Genomic DNA, 16,456 nt, shown 5'->3' with positions numbered 1-16,456 from the left:
TGTGGTGTCGCCCGCACCGCGCTCAGCCAGTGAGCGCACCGGTCATCCCTATATAGGATCCTAACCGTGGCTGGAGCGTCGCTGCGCTCCCAGCGCCTACTCTCCCGAGTGCGCCACCAGCCCGACCCAGCTGGTGTTATTCTGATCTGAACGAGGAAGGAGCTGAAATGCTGTGGAGACTTCACAGACCAAATGGAATCTGGATACTTTCCAAAGCTTATCAGTTATTCGGGTACTGTCACCAGCATCCACTGAGTGGAGCGCAAGGACGCCTCAGACATCGTCCCTTCCCCGGGAGTGGCCGGCGGGGAGGGTGCGGTGCAGGTGCGAGGCCGGGCGCCCACGGGGAGGGCACAGAGCGGGCTGTCTCCCTCAGAGAAGGGGGAAATGGGATGACCACTATTCCCTACCCATCTCCTATCTGTGCCTTTACCTCCAGGAGGCTATTCCAAATTAACCTCTGCATTAACCTTCCTTGGCCTCTGCTCTGCCCACGTCCTCACAGCCTTTGATGATTCAAGGCTGATGTCTCCTTACAGCTGCAGAAAGGTGAATGGACCTGTCAGGACAGCCTTGCCTGAGGCCTTTCTGCAGACCGTGGCTTCAGAGCCACCCCAGGAGGAGCAGTAGCCTCCAAGGGGCAGCTAAAAGTAAGCACAGCCACAGTACCACTTCCGCAGGTGTGGTGACCAGGTGACCACTTACCGGCCCAAGGTGCAGCACTTACAGCATCTCTCTGCATTTACACCCCTCCCTCCACAGAAAGGAAAGAAGGAAGAAAAGGGTATGAGATGGACAAATAACAAAGAATGAATCAGAATCTTTAATTTATTCTTTAACCCCAAATCCTACAAAATGACGGAAAATGTTTCAGAGATTAAATCAACAATGGTTCTAATAAGAAGGATTTCATCACTAGGAATTTTCAAGGAATTCCTGAAAAACAAAAAGCTGATGAGACCATATCTACATTTATCTACAGAGAGATAAATGACCAAATGAAACCACTAACCTAAAACACATAAACTCTGAGGTCAAAGTCAACAGAAATGAGCTAGGAAAGATCCTGAGGTAAACACTGACCGGATCCAGCGGGAGGCAGCCCCTCACCTCCCCTTTGTATTGAGCGGCGGTGACCACAGGCTGGGGTTGGCATCTGGCACAGGAGCTGGCCTTCTACCCCTCAACAGCACATACCACTTCTCCACGATTATCAGAAGCAAACTTCAGTAAACAGAACATTCAGGAAAACGGATTGGCAAATACAAAAATGAACACACAACTGGGAATCACCAAATATTTGAGGCCATGAAAGAGAGACACCAGATTTACCTATCAGAGAAATTGATACTCAAAGAAACAAAATTAATAGAGGAAGACTTTATATATATATATATATATAGCTAATTATTTTCTAAGGGATTTGAGAGAAGATTGTTGTCAAGGAAAAGAAACAACTAGAGGACTTGGAAGTTAATTCTATGCAAATAGAAAAAAAGATAGGTTAACAATTTTAGACTAACCATAAAAATATGGTACATTAAAAGACTGAGTCTGTCAGGTTGAGAAAAGCAATAAAATTCAGTTATATGCTGTTTGCAAGAGACACATATAACTGAAAACTATATAAAAAGGTTGAAAATCAAAGGATGACAAAATATGAATCAAGCAAATGCTAACAAAAAGAAAGCAGGTTTAGCAATTTAACAGTGGATGAAACTATTTAAGGCAAAGGCCATTAAAAAGGAAATTGGGAATAATCCATATTGATAAGATTACAATTTTTATTGTCAAAATAAACCCTCACTGATACACCGAGTCACATAAGGGGCACAGCTAAAGAGCAAATGAGTGAGGTGGAAGATTGAAGTGACACGGGTGAAAGGTACAGCTTTCCAAGAAACTAGTCATTGCCTTTAATTTCCTGCCCACAGAGCTTCAAAATATATAAAGCAAAACTTGATAGAAATACTAGGAAAGATGGACAAGTTCACAATCATTTTGAGAGACTTTCATACATTTCTCAGAAATAAACCCATTATATAAAAAGAAAAGGATAGAGAAGTACGAATTAAAACGATTAGATATAGAATTTTGTACCAACAAACAATATACCTTTTCTTGGGTAAAATACACATGAAGCACTCGTAAAAATTGTGTAATCAACAACAAAGAAAATATCAATATATTATAAATAGCAGAAAAAAATGAAAGCCATATTCCCTGGCCATTTAGAAATTAGCAAGAAAAGGATAGTAAATCTTTTTATCTATTTAAAAATACTATGACTATTGAATTGAAGAAGTCAAAATTGATATAAATTATTTAGAAGTGAAAGGAAATGAGAGCACTACATACTAAAACTTGTGACCAATGACCAAAGAGGCACTTGGAGTGCCAGGGTAGAGGTGAGGGTGGGTCTTGCTAGTTTAGTTAGATTGGTCAGGAAAAGACTCTGAGCAGAAACCTGAAGGAAGTGAAGGAACAGCCATGTGCTAAACAGAAAAGGAGCATTTGAGGTTGAGTGAGCAGCAAGTGCAAAGGCCCCATGGCAGGAACCGCAAAAAGGTAGGGTGGGTGGAGCAGAGGGAGTGAGAAAAGAGTAATATAGACGGAATACTGAAATGAGGAGGTCCAGATCATGTCCAGCATTGCAGGCCTTACGTAGGGCCTTGGCTTTTACTCAGAGTAAGGTTAGAAGCCATTAGATAGTTTTGACCAGACTTGTGTATCATTCCACCTAGGGTTAGAATAGTCTTTGGGAAGACTAGAAGCAGGGAGACTCATTAGGAGGCTATTGTAATAATTTAAGCAACAGATGGATTAGGTACAAGAGGCGGACCAGAGTGACAGTACTGGAGGATGTTAGAAGTGTTAGACTCTGGAGATACTTTGGAGGCAGAGTTTATGTGACTTGCGGATGAGGTGATGTGTGGTTCTGAAGCAGACAGGAGGATAACTAGTCCAAAGTTTTTAGCCTGAGAAACTGAAAGAATGCAGTTGACTTTTTTTTTTTTTTCTGAGATGGATGGAGAAGACTGAGGGAGGAGCAACTTCGAAATCTGGTTTGCTATGCTTTTATTGCCTTCTTGGACATCCAAATGGAGATGCTGAGTTGACAACAGAGATTTGCAAGTCTGGAGTTCACGGGAGATCCTGGACATACAAGTTTAAGGATTATCAGCATGTAGATGGTATTTGAGGACATGCAACTCAATGAAGTGTCCGGGAAATAAGGGAAGAAGAGCTGTCAGGAGGAGGAAGTGATCGACTGTGTCCAATGGCACTGAGAGTCATTAGATTTAGCATAAATTAACTACAGTACATAGGAAATATTATGTAGCAATTAAAAAATAAAATAGACTTCCAGTATGCTTGAAGATGTATACATGGAAAAATCTTCAATACTTGTTAAATGGAAAACAAAAAACAGAACCCCGTCCTCAACCAGCATAGTATGATTCAATTCTTATTTTTTAGAAAATATGTATATGAATAATTTATAAATACATAGAAAGGGGAAAGATACACACCAAATTTTGGGTGGTGATCACTTTGGAAAAGGGGGTTAGAATAGAAAAGGAGATAAAGGGGGAATGTCATTTTTTATTCTCTATTTCTGTATTGTTCAAATCTTCAAATATGAGACGTATTCACATCACTTTTGTAATTTTAGTAAACCCAAAGAAAGAGTGATTGTAAGAACAATGGGAAAAGTAAAAATTTTAGCGTCAACTCTTCCCCCAACAAGGGACATGACTTCCAGGGAATGAGCTTCCAATTGAAAGTTCTTGATCAAAAGGGGGAAATGATGAAGGAAATAATCAAAATAAAGCAGGTTAAAAAAAAATTAGCATCAAATTCTTCCTTTTGCGTCAAAATGACTCTTTTTCGGATTAAAATTCATTTCTAAAGGGGGGAAGACTGGAGAGAAGGAGTGGAGAAGAGAGAGGTGTTCATGAGACATTCCTGCCTGTGCTGAATATTGAGATCTTATTTCCACACACTTAAAAATACAGTTTTTTTTTAGACGTTAAAGACACCTTTATAGTTTGGAGCAACTTCTTCCTTTAAAAATGGATAAAACGAAGGTCCTCAGAGTTTAAGAGACTTGTTCAAAGTCACACAATATACATGTTATATATGTATATAGGTACATATACATCTCTATTTTTATCTGTTTCTACACATTAAGCTACCTTGTACTGTGTACTTATTTGGTGCCAAGCACCAGGCTTAGTACTTCGCATTCTCATTGAGTCTTCACAGCAATCTGATAGGTAGGAATCATTAACCCATTTTGTGGATGAGGAACTGAACTTCAAGTTCACTCACTTAGGCAAGTGGCAGAGCTGAGGTCTGAAACTCTAGAGACTCTGTAACCTGAAGTGCATGTTCTTAACCATTATGCCTTATTGTTAGTCACTGAGAGTGTACTCTGGGCCATGCCTGGGTGAGGCACTGGGGACAGTAGACAGAGATTCTGCCCTTCAGGAGCTCGCTGTCCAGTAGGAAAGGCAGTCATAGGGGTGCGTAAGGCAGCATGCTTCAGCAAGCACAGGGATAGAAGCAAGAAGGTGGAAACCCTGAGAAGGACGTGATAGACGCTGACTGGGAGAAGGACTAGGAGGTCTGAGAAGTGTCTCCAAGGAAATGAGGCTTGAACATGATGAGAACCCAGGTCTCCTGACCCAGCCCAGGGCTTCTACCACAGCAGGGAGAAAAACAAACACAATACAAAATCCTAAAATAAAATCCCCAAAGTAGCACTACTCAGTCCTGGAGTAAACACTCGGTAAGTGTTACGTGGATCCAAGTCAGAAGTAAAAGGAATTTCAGAAGCAGAAACAATTAATAAGGTTGCCTCAATTCCATATGAAACTTTCACCATGCGTTTTTTCATTGAATTCCAAAATTCTTAGTGGACAGTAGATTATGAATAAGTATACTCTCTATCGGTAATGACACTAACAAAAGTTAATTTACTCTCTCATTATTCTAAATGCTTTAAACTGTTTTTTAAAACATACCTACCTTCACTTTGGTTCCGACACTGATTCTTGCCTGTTGGCCCATTGCTAGAAAAGTGATGGAAATCTTGTCTTGTTCTAGGATGCGAACTCCAACGTAATGGTTCAAAGCCAGAAAGACAGGTTTAAATGAAACAAATGGTAAGGAAGCGATGGAACTCGACCAATTCCAAGCTCTTACTCTGTTGCCAGCTTGATCTGAATATTGACCTCCCAAGATATTGATGTACACCCTGGGCAGGAAGGAAATTAACAATCATAAACAGTAACACTATAATTCAATGCACTTGCTAACCAAGGGGAGTAATAGCATGTACGTGGTGGAAATCTCAGGTAATACTAGGAGTGATAATACTGTGACTGAATTCTGCACTAATTTGAAGTACTTAGTCCAATTTGAGACCATACAGATAAACCAAAATGCGTCCAGAGGGTGGAACGGGGATGGTAAAGGGTGGAAGAATGAAGTGGGAACAGGGAAGGTTTAGTCTGGAAGAGATACAGGAGAATAGTCTATTCCTATAAGAGGGGAGAAGACCAGTGCTTAGATTTCCACCAGTGGGTGTAAATTCTGGGGAAGCCTGAATTGGTCTCAGTACAAGAGAGTGGTTTTCTAACAATGCCCACCAACTAGGAGCCAGGCAGGCTTTCAGGAGCCCTCTCATCAGGACTGGGTATGGGCAGGAGAGGCTCAGAAAACACCTCTGATACCACTGCAGTAGAGAAGAGCTCTGTAATGGAGCAGAAGGTGGAACTTAGACCAACGCGACTCCCAATCTCCTGCTAATTGCTGAATCACTAATGGCCCACCTCTGATACCACTGCAGTAGAGAAGAGCTCTGTAATGGAGCAGAAGGTGGAACTTAGACCAATGCGACTCCCAATCTCCTGCTAATTGCTGAATCACTAATGGCCCATCTTTTACCACATTACATACAAATTTAGACCTGCACAGTCTGAGATCTAGTGGCACTAATCACTGTGCCACTTAATTATCTCCTTCTCGTACTCTCTCACCTTCTTCTAACTTGGATCACCATCCCCACCTTGAGGACAGAGAACAGGTATAGTTCTGGGAACTCAGAAAGTTGGCTTCACTTGGTAATAAATTATTATTATTATTATTATTAATTTTAAAAGATGACTGGTAAGGGGATCTTAACCCTTGACTTGGTGTTGTCAGCAACACACTCTCCCAAGTGAGCCATGGGCCAGCCCTTATTTAAAAAATAAATTATTTTTTAAAAACTAGAAAAATTGTCTATGATAGCTCCAACACTAAGATAACTAACATTTCATTTCTCCAATATTGATTAGTGGTAGTAATCTACTAGCAAAAGTACAAATGAGAGAGGCCGGCCCGTGGCTCACTCGGTAGAGTGCGGTGCTGATAACACCAAGGCCACGGGTTCGGATCCTATATAGGGATGGCCGGTTTGCTCACTGGCTGAGCGTGGTGCTGACAACACCAGGCCAAGGGTTGAGATCTCCTTACTGGTCATCCTTATATAGGAAAAAAAAAAAAAAGTACAAATGAGAAACTGAGGTGATTATTTTACTGTATCTGGGAAGGAGGAGATTTAGTTTTATCTTGAAATGTGGGTGAGAATAAATTATCTAGATAAGTCAGTCCTTTGTTTATTTATTAAACATTCTTTAAGTCTATACCATGCACAGATATACTGCTATGTATTGGCAAAGATTTGAGATGTGCCTTTAAGGAAATTCAGTCCAGCAAGGTAAATGGACTTGCTATACAGAGGCAGATAGAGGGTCTATGAGAGTGTCAAGGAGCCAAGTCAGTGACCAGGAGTTCAGTTTGTGGGTCAGGGGGTTTCATGAAACCAATAAAGAAGAACCATTGGTTTCTTATCTAGAAACCAATGTATATTGGTGACAATTAATATAGCACTTCACCATATGTAACATACAATTGCTATTGAATCCTAAAAAATAAGCAGAAATTTTCCAATATACATGATATGATGGTAATGAATTAACCACAGCTTCGCACTAAAATCACAAATAGCTCACAGTGTTCTAATTTATCAAGTACTGGCAGTGTCCAAATTTTGCCAATTATTGGAGAGTTTCCCAAAATGAGATTTTTATACCTGTAAATAATTTAAAGGAAAAGAATATCTCTTCCTGAAAAGCTTAAAAAGCTTAAATTGTATTTGAAGTTAGAAACCAAATTTTACTTTGTCAGGCTGAATGAAATAATATGAAGTCAAAGTGTATCTGTGAATCAGGATTTTAATTTTTTTTTTTTTTTTTTTGTCTTTTTCCGTGTCCGGCAACGGATTGCAACCCTCAGTGTCGCCCCCACACCGGACCGGGACCGGCAACGGGACCGCAACCCTCGGTGTTGCTCCCGCGCCTCGCTCAGCCAGTGAGCGGGAACCGGTCTGTATGTGGGATCCGAACCCTCGAGCGGGAGCGCCGCCGCGCTTCCCAAGCGGCGCACTATCCAGTGCGCCACTGGGCCGGCCCTCAGGATTTTAATTTTTAAAAATATTTTGTTTGTATGTTATTGTTGTTGGTTGTGGCTTTAGAAAGCTTATTAGTTAGGAGTGTATCTCAAACAATAACAGTACAGTGTAGCAACTTTCCACTGACAAATTATTTCCATAGATGAAGCAGAATATCATCAGGGCACAGGCTAAAGACTGCCTGGATTCATATTCCAAATCCCTGGAGTGACCAAATAATTTATTAAGATTGTTTTTTCTATTCTGCAGTTATGTAGTGCATATTTTCTTAGTGTGTATGGAAAGAATATGAGCTTTGCTTTGTATAGTTGCTTGAGATTTTTCTACTGAGAAACATATGGAATGGCATAAACCAAAACTGTTTCTGAGCTGAACATTACTATCTAAAGATCATTAACTTAAATAAATCTTCTTAGAGCCATTCTTATCATTTAAGAAGAAAAACCAAATTTCAGAAAAGCAAAAATCAATCAGTCAATCAGTCAATCAAATGGCAGCAGGAGGAACCTAGAAACCTACCAGACATTTCCGTTGGGATGATAGCAGGAACTTCTGCCAGAGGAGTCCAGCACTGCCAGGATGGAAGGGTTAGTGGGCACATCTTCTTGGACTATACAAGTGAAACCATTTATCTTGTTGGGCACTCGGATAATGGCTAGGTTTCCAGATGGATAGCTGAGATCAGATAAGGTCATGTGAGTTGTTCTAATGATCCTTGACTATTCTGGGAATAAATGCAATTTATGAAACAGCCCTTTGAAATTATACAGCATTCTGAAAATGAAAGGTACTACTATTACAAAGGATTTTATTTTTTGTTTGCTTTTTTGGTGGCTGGCCAGTATGGTGATCCAAACCCTTGACCTTGGTGTTACAAACACCACTCTCTAACCAAGTGAACTAACCTGCCAGCCCAGATTTTATGTTTTTTTATGGGGATCAAAATATATTTATGAGATGGAAAAATCCTCAAGAAAATACTAGCAAATTGGATCTAGCAATATGTAAAAAGGATTATGCACTGTGATGAAGTGGGATTTATCCCAGGAATGCAAGGTTGGTTTACCATCTGAAAATCAATTAATGTAATATGCCATATTAATAGAATAATGAATAATAGAATAATATACCATATTAATAGAATAAAGAGCAAAAAACACATGATTATCTCAATAGGCGTAGAAAAAGCATTTGACAAACTCCAACACCTTTTTTTTTTTCCTTTTTGTCTTTTTTACTGACCGGTAACAGGATCGCAACCCTCGGTGTNCATGGGATCCGAACCCTCAGTGGGAGCGCCGCCGCGCTCCCAAGTGGCGCACTCTCCAGTGAGCCACTGGGCCAGCCCTCCAACACCTTTTTATGATAGACTCAATAGACTTTGAAAAGAAGGGAACATTCTCAGCCTGATAAAGAATATGTACAAAAAACCCACAGCTAAAATCATACTTAATGGTGAAAGACTGAGTGCTTTCCCATAAGATCAGAAACTAAACAAAGGTGTCAGTTCTCACCACTTCTATTCAACACTGCTCTGGATATTCTAACAATGAAAACTTTAGGAAAGAAAAAGAAATAAAGGCAAACAGATTGGAAAGAAAAGTAAAACTGTATCTATTTGCAGATGACATGGTCTTGTATAAAGAAAATCCTAAGCAATCCACAAAACAATATATTAGAGTTAATCAATGAGTTCAGCAGGGTTATAGGCTACAAGATTTATATAAAAAACAAATTGTATTTCTATACACTGTTAGTGAACATTCTGAAAATGAAATTAAGAAAACAGTTCCATTTACAATAGCATCAAAAAGAATAAAATATACTGAGGATAATTCACTGACTGTTAATACTCAGTCCACACCTAGGCTGATCTGAAGTCCAGAGATGAAGTAAATACAAGATTGATTCTGAATCATTTTAAAAATCAGACACAGCCTTCAAGAAAGTTAAGAAGAATTAAAATCAGAGCATGAAATGATAACTAATAATAAAAGTTGGGTAAGTTATTTAAAATTTATTGATATAATTAAAACAAAACCGACACTCTTTTTCATAGGGCCTAGGGAACTAAGACTTCATTATGCTTCCTATGTCATAAAAGTCATATTTCTGGTTTATTATTGATATTCGACTAAACATTTAGGAAACAATGACTAAAAATGATTTTCTTCTACAAAGGGAGGCCCTCAGTTCATGAAAAAGCCCTCCTTTTCTTTAGTTTCCTCAAGATATTAAATGGCCCTTATATTGAAATGTCAAATGACCTGGTCATCAGGCAGAAGTCCAAGAGATCAATAACTTAGTGTTCTATGATATGGCTACTGAATTTTGGTATTAAAAAATGACGTATTTCTTATGGATGGGTAAACTGGTACACATTTTCTGGGAGAAAAATCTATCAAAGCTTTAAAATGTCCAAATTTCCTACCCAGAATTTCTAGCCCTAGGTATTTAATTCAAGGAAATGAGTAATAAGTATGCAACAAAGTATGCACAGAGCTGTTCATTTGTGTACAACAGCAAAAACTGAAACCACCTTTGTTAGCAGTAAGGGAAAGGTTAAGTGAGTTATAGAATAGTACATCTCTACAGTGAAATTCTGTGTGGTTATAAAAATGGTGTTATATCTCTGTATTTATTGCATACCACATATTCATATTACATATTCATGAACATATATATATTCATTATTTGTTGTATAATATCATTATGTAAAGGGGCTGGTTATAAAATATGAATAGTTAAATAATTGGTTTTTAAAAGAACTATATATATATTCTCATAAACAGAAAAAAGTAAGGAAATATACATTTAAAAAATGCTAAGAACTTCTCTGTGGGTGGCAGATTTTGGAGTAATTTAATATTTTTCTTTATGTTTCTTTTGCTGAAAAATAAAGCTAATGAAAATAAGTTGTTGAAAGAAAAGATACAATATTTGTGTTGTCCCATCTGGAAATGAAGTCAGAAACTTGCTCCCATGTTTATAGTGCTTCTCTAAGAGTTCATTCCTCATAACCTGTTCACCACAGAAAAGAAAAGAACATTCAACCATTAATTGTTCCAAACATAAAGCATTAAATATGACAACAAAGAACATTAGTTAGTTGCTGTGGTGATATAAACCATTTCTTAATTTAAATTTGTGGTCTTGCTCCAACAACAGGCCAATCCTTAGCAATCATTTAAAGATTGTTCCTGGGCTGGCCCCGTGGCTCTCTCGGGAGAGTGCAGTGCTGGTAGCGCCGAGGCCGCGGGTTTGGATCCTATATAGGGATGGCCGGTGCACTCAGTGTGGTGCGGATGACACCGAGCCAAAGGTAAAAAAAAAAAAAAAAAAAAAAAAAAGATTGTTCCTAACCCCTGCAGTATAACTTGATAAAATCTTTTGGGTAGAAATCTGATATTATATATCTATTTGAAGGTTTTTTTTATTTTTATTTTTTTTTACTTTATACACATATTACAATAGTCCCCCCTTAGCCACAGGGGGCATGTTCCAAGACCTGCAGTAGATGTCTGAAACAGTGGATAGTACCAAACCCTATATATACTATGTTTTTCCTATACATACATACATACATATACCTATGATAAAGTTTAATTTATAAATTAGGCATCGTAAGATATTAACAATAATTACTACTCATAAAATAGAACAATTATATCAAGACTCAGAACAGCATGCAATTTAAGACTTATAAATTATTAATTTCTGGAATTTTCCATTTAATATTTTCAGATGTGGTTGACTACAGGTAACTGAAACTGCAGAAAGTGAAACTATGGATAAGGGGGGACTACTGTACTACTGAAACAAGACAAAAGGAGATAAAAACCAGCTCCAGCATAATGGCAACATCCTATATCCTGAGTGTAGTAGTGATGCTTACAAAACTGTCAAAATTCTTAGAACTGAACACCTAAAAAGGGTAAATATTACTATACGTAAATTTTACTTCAATAAACCTGACAAAAACAAAACAAAACAAACTCCAACATAAGCTGCAGCCATTGGTGTCTCTTCAAGGTTGCTCGTGAAGTTCATTTGAGCAGAACACTAACTAGTGAGGTATGCGAGGGTGAAGAGAGACATACAGGGAGATATTCCTTGCTATATATTCAAGTTCAACTATTTATACATAAAGCTCAATAGGAAAATAATTTTTTTTAATTTTTTGTTTTTTTTGTGGCTGACCAATAAGGGGATCTGATCCCTTGACCTTCAGCACCCTCTGTAACTGAGTGAGCTAATGGGCCAGCCCAGGAAATGAATTTGTACCCTACAATATTGCATAATAAACTGAAGTTTCAATTTAATTCTGTTTATTCCTAATTTTGAATTGTACTAAAGTGAATACAGGTATTCCTAGGGCTAAAAAAATGAAATAATCTAAATTTTCACATAAATGTTGCCATTTATTTTGGAAGCTAATACATGTTTTCACTTTTATGAAATATGGAATACGTTCAGATAAGTGCTAAAACATGCTGTTTCATTAATGAGTAATTATCAGGCTAACACCCGTGTAATCAACATCCAGGTCAAGAAATTGAGCAATGCTTACACTCTAGAAGCCCCCACCCAAAAGCGTTCATCCCAATGTTAATATCCTTCCTTCCTAGACATAACCACTGCTCTGATTTCACAGTAATTTCTTTGTTTTTCTTTGTACTTTTATCATTTCTAAACAGTACAGTTTAAATTTTTATATTTTACTGTTGTTCTGTATCCTTTTCAAAACTCAGTACCATCAGACTTTATATTTTTTGCCAATATGATTGATATGTACTTATTTCTAATTGTGGTTTGAATTTTCATTTCTCAGGTTACTAGTGAGGTTGAGCACCTTTTCATATGCTTATTAACCATCTGAATTTTCTCCTTTGTGAAGTGTCCAAGTTTTGTGTTTTTGGTGTTTTTTTTTTTTTTTTTGGCCCATTTTTCTATTAAGTTGTGTATTAGTTTCTGTTGCTTATAGCAAAAATCCTGAAACTGGGTAATTTATGAAGAAATACTATTTACTGCTTACAGTTTCAGAGGCTGGGAAGTCCAAAGTCTGAAGTCCAGGGAACACATCTGATGAGGGCTTTTTCCTCATGGTGACTATAGCTATGCAGGGTATCATGTGGAAAATATGGCAGGAACAGAGAGAGAGAGCGCTTCTAACATGCTCTACTTTTAAAGCCCTCAGAACCATGCCCATGCCCACCACTAAACCATCAATGGATTAATCCATTCACTATGGCATGGTCCTCACAATCTGATCATCTTTTCAAGGCCCCACCTTTCAAATATCATAACAGGATTTCCCACCCTCTTAACGCTGTCAGGGTGGGTGTTAAGTTTCCAATACCTGGAGCTTTGGAGAACACAATTCAATCCATAGCCCCCAAAGTTCATGTCCTCACAGGTAAATACACTTACTCTATCCCCTGTCTTAACTTGTTTCAGCTCAAAAGTCCAGTCTCAAGATCCCATCTGTGATATCAAAACAAGTTATGTACTACAAAGGTACAATGGTGGGATAAACATAGGGTACATATTCTTGTTCAAAAAAGGAGAAATAGACCAAAAGAAAGGTGTAGCGGGTCCTAAGCAAGTCTGAAATCCATCAGGGCAAACATTAAAATTTAAAGCTGGCAAATTGTGTACCTTGACTCCATGTTCGACATCCTCTGCCCTCTGGTGTGGTGGTTGGGCCTCCAAGTCCTTGGGCAGCCCCACTCCTATGACTTTCCTGGTCTCAGGCCACACTTCAGGCTGGCATTGCACTCTGTAGCTCCACAAGTCTGGGGTCTCCATGATGGTCCCGCTCTTACAGCTCCACTAGGCATGGCCTTTGTGAGGATTCTCTACTACAACTCTGACCCCCCATTTCTGCTTGGCATTGCTTTAGTGAAGCTCCTATGTGGTGACTCTGCTCTTGTGACAGATCTCTTTCTGGGTCCTCAGGCTTTTTCATACATCCTTTGAAATCAGGGTGATACAGATTTGGCATTCTGGGAGCCTTCAGACTTAATACCACATGGATGCTGCCAAGGTTTCTGGGTTATAGGTTCTAAAGCTGTGGGTCCAGTCATGCCTGGGGCCAATTTATCCACAGCTAGCGCAACTGGAGCAGCAAGGGTGTGGGGATCAGCATCCCAAGGTAGCCCTGGGCAGTGAGCCCATGGAGGGCACCTCCGCCTGTTCCTTGAAACCATTCTGTCTCTCTAGGCCTCTGGGCCTGTGATGGGAGGGGAAGCCTGCAAGACTTCTGAAATACCTTCAGGGTCTTCAAAACTGTGATCTTGGGGTTATAAGCTGTGCTGTAACCAAACGAGTTAACCAGCCAGCTCTTTTTACCATTCTCTTGATAGTCCCTTTCTTGTGTACTAATCTCCCTAGCAAATGGTCACTGGGCTATACCCTTGCTTTCCTCTCCCAAAGACACCTTTTTACTCTTTACATGGCCAGACTGAAAGTTTTCCAATTTTTTGCCCTCTGCTTTCTTTTGAATTGTAAATTTTGGCTTTACATCATGGCTTTTCTGCCATAACTCAGTGTAGGTTGTTGCAAGTAGCCATGCAACTTCCTGAAGTGCTTTGTTGCTTAGAAATTTCTTCCACCAGATACCCTGGTTCATCACCTTTAAGTTCCACATTCCATAAAATTTTGGGCATGGACCAAATATAGCCAAGTTCCTTGCAAGTTCATGGCAAGGATGTTCTTTGCCCCAAAAGCTCCTTCTCATTTACATCTGATATCTCTTCAGTATGGCCTTTACTGTCCATATTTCTATCAGCATTCTGGTCACTACCATTTAACCAGTCTCTAAGATGTTCCAAACTTTCCCTGGTTTTTTTTCTTCTAAACTTTCACCATCATCTAGGCTTTTCCTAGTCTGCTCCTCCAAATTCCTCCAGCCTCGGCCCAATACTCAGTTCCAAAGCTGTTTCCACATTTTCAAGTATTTGTTATGAGCAAAATCCCACTCTTGGTACCAGTTTTCTGTATGAGTCCATTTCTGTTGCTTATAACAGAAATATCTGAAACTGGGTAATTTATGAAGAAATACTATTTACTGCTTACAGTTTCAGAGGCTGGGAAGTCCAAAGTCCAGGGAACACATCGGGTGAGGGCCTTTTCCTGATGGTGACTATAACTACACAGGGTTTCACATGGCAAATATGGCAGGAACAGAGAGAGAGAGAGCTTCTCGCATGCTCTACTTTTAAAGCCCTTAGAACCATACCCATGCCCACCATTAAACCATCAATGGATTAATCCATTCACTAGGGCAGGGTCTGCACTATCTAATTACCTTTTCAAGGTCCCACCTTTCAATTACCATAATAGGATTTCTCATCCTCTTGACACTGTCACAGTGGGGGTTAAGTTTCTAATACATAGAACTTTGGGAGACACAAATCAATCCATAGCAGGTGGACTTTTTAAATGTTGATTTATAAAAATTTTTATGCATTTAGTATACAAGTCCTTTGTATGTCATATGTGCTGCAAATATTTCTCCATTCTTGGCTTGACTTCCACAATTTTAATTTTAATTTATCAAATCCTTTATGGGTACTGCTCTTTTTCATCTGTTAGTGAATCTTTCCCTGCCTGAGGTCATAAAGCTATTCTCTCATATTAAAATACCTTTTTAGTTGTGCATTTCACATTTAGATATTTATTCCACTTGAAATTGATTTTTACATATCGTGTGAGGTAGTGGCTCCAATTTCATTAAAAAAATATAGATACCTTTCATAGATTGGATGCCCCCCCAACCACATTGAAGCTTAAATCCCTACTGTAACTGTTGAGGGTGAGAAATACTATTATGATAATTGAAAAGTGTGGCCTTGAAGAGGTGATTGGATTGTAGGACCATGCTTTAGTGAATGGATTAATAATGGTGGTCAGGGCTGTGGTTCTGAGGGCTTTAGAAAGGAGGGTGCATGAGGAACTATCCCTCTCTCTGCTCCACCATCTTCTGCTATGTGAGACCCCTGGGTCACTGTCACCACCTCCGAGGCCTTCACCAGCTATGTTCCTTGGACTTTGGACTTCCTAGCCTCCAAAACTGTAAGCAATAAATTTCATTCTTCTTTATAAAACACCCAGTTCTGTGTATTTTGTTACAAGCAACAGGAACAGACTAATACAGAAAATTGGTACCAGAGAAGTGGGGTGTTGCTTATAACAAATACTCAAAAATGTGGAAGCAGATTTGGAACTGGGTGTTGAGGGGAGGCTGGAAAAATTTGGAAGAACAGGCTAGAAAAAGCCTAGATGCTGGTGAAAGTTTATAAGACAAAAAAAGGGGGAAAGTTTGGAATGCTTTAGAAATTGGTTAATTGGTGGTGACCAGAATGCTGATAGAAATATGGACCATAAAGGATATTCTGAGATCTCAGATAGAAATGAGGAGGCTTTGGGAAACTGGGGCAAAAATCACCCTTGCTGTGAACTGGCAAGAACTTGGCTGCACTGTGTCCATGCCCGAAGATTTTGTGGAAGTTGGAACTTGAGAGAGTGAACCAGGGTATTTGGCAGAAGAAATTTCTAAGCAGCAAAGCATGAAGGAAGCTGCATGGCTACTTGCAACAGCCTATACTGAGTTATGACAGAAAAGGTGTGATGTAAAGCCAGAATTTAAAAGGAAAGCAGAACGTAAAAGATTTGGAAAATTTGCAGCCTGGCCAGGTGGTAGAGAAGCAGAGAGCATTTTCAGAAAAAAATTGCAATCGTGCTAAGAAGATTAGTACAAAAGAAAGGGATTATCAAGAGATTGGGGGAAAGGCCCTGAAGGCATTGCAGAGGCCTCTGGGGCCAACCCTTCTATTTCAGGCCTAAAGGCCTAGGGAGAGAAAATGGGTCTCGGGGAACAGACATGAGGCTTCCTCCATGGGCTCGATGCCCAGCACCACCTCCAATGCTGCT

At 39.3% G+C, this 16,456-nt stretch overlaps 1 protein-coding gene across 1 annotated transcript in view; it reads right to left on the bottom strand.

Annotated features, from left to right (window-relative positions):
- Positions 1–16,456, bottom strand: part of ERICH6 (glutamate-rich 6) — a gene marked incomplete at its 5' end in the record, with an annotated part of 24,868 nt that overhangs the window by 1,200 nt on the left and 7,212 nt on the right. Inside the window, 3 exons of the mRNA XM_008590010.1 lie at positions 5,035–5,263; positions 8,042–8,197; positions 10,458–10,543. Of these exons, the coding sequence (XP_008588232.1) occupies positions 5,035–5,263; positions 8,042–8,197; positions 10,458–10,543 (471 nt within the window). The remainder of the gene's footprint in view (positions 1–5,034; positions 5,264–8,041; positions 8,198–10,457; positions 10,544–16,456) is intronic.

This window comes from Galeopterus variegatus, unplaced genomic scaffold (assembly GCF_000696425.1).
Source record: "Galeopterus variegatus unplaced genomic scaffold, G_variegatus-3.0.2 Scaffold5803, whole genome shotgun sequence".
NCBI classification, from domain to species: domain Eukaryota; kingdom Metazoa; phylum Chordata; class Mammalia; order Dermoptera; family Cynocephalidae; genus Galeopterus; species Galeopterus variegatus.
The sequence above is the reverse complement of the archived record's forward strand: the minus strand, read 5'-3'. Positions and strand labels throughout refer to the sequence as shown.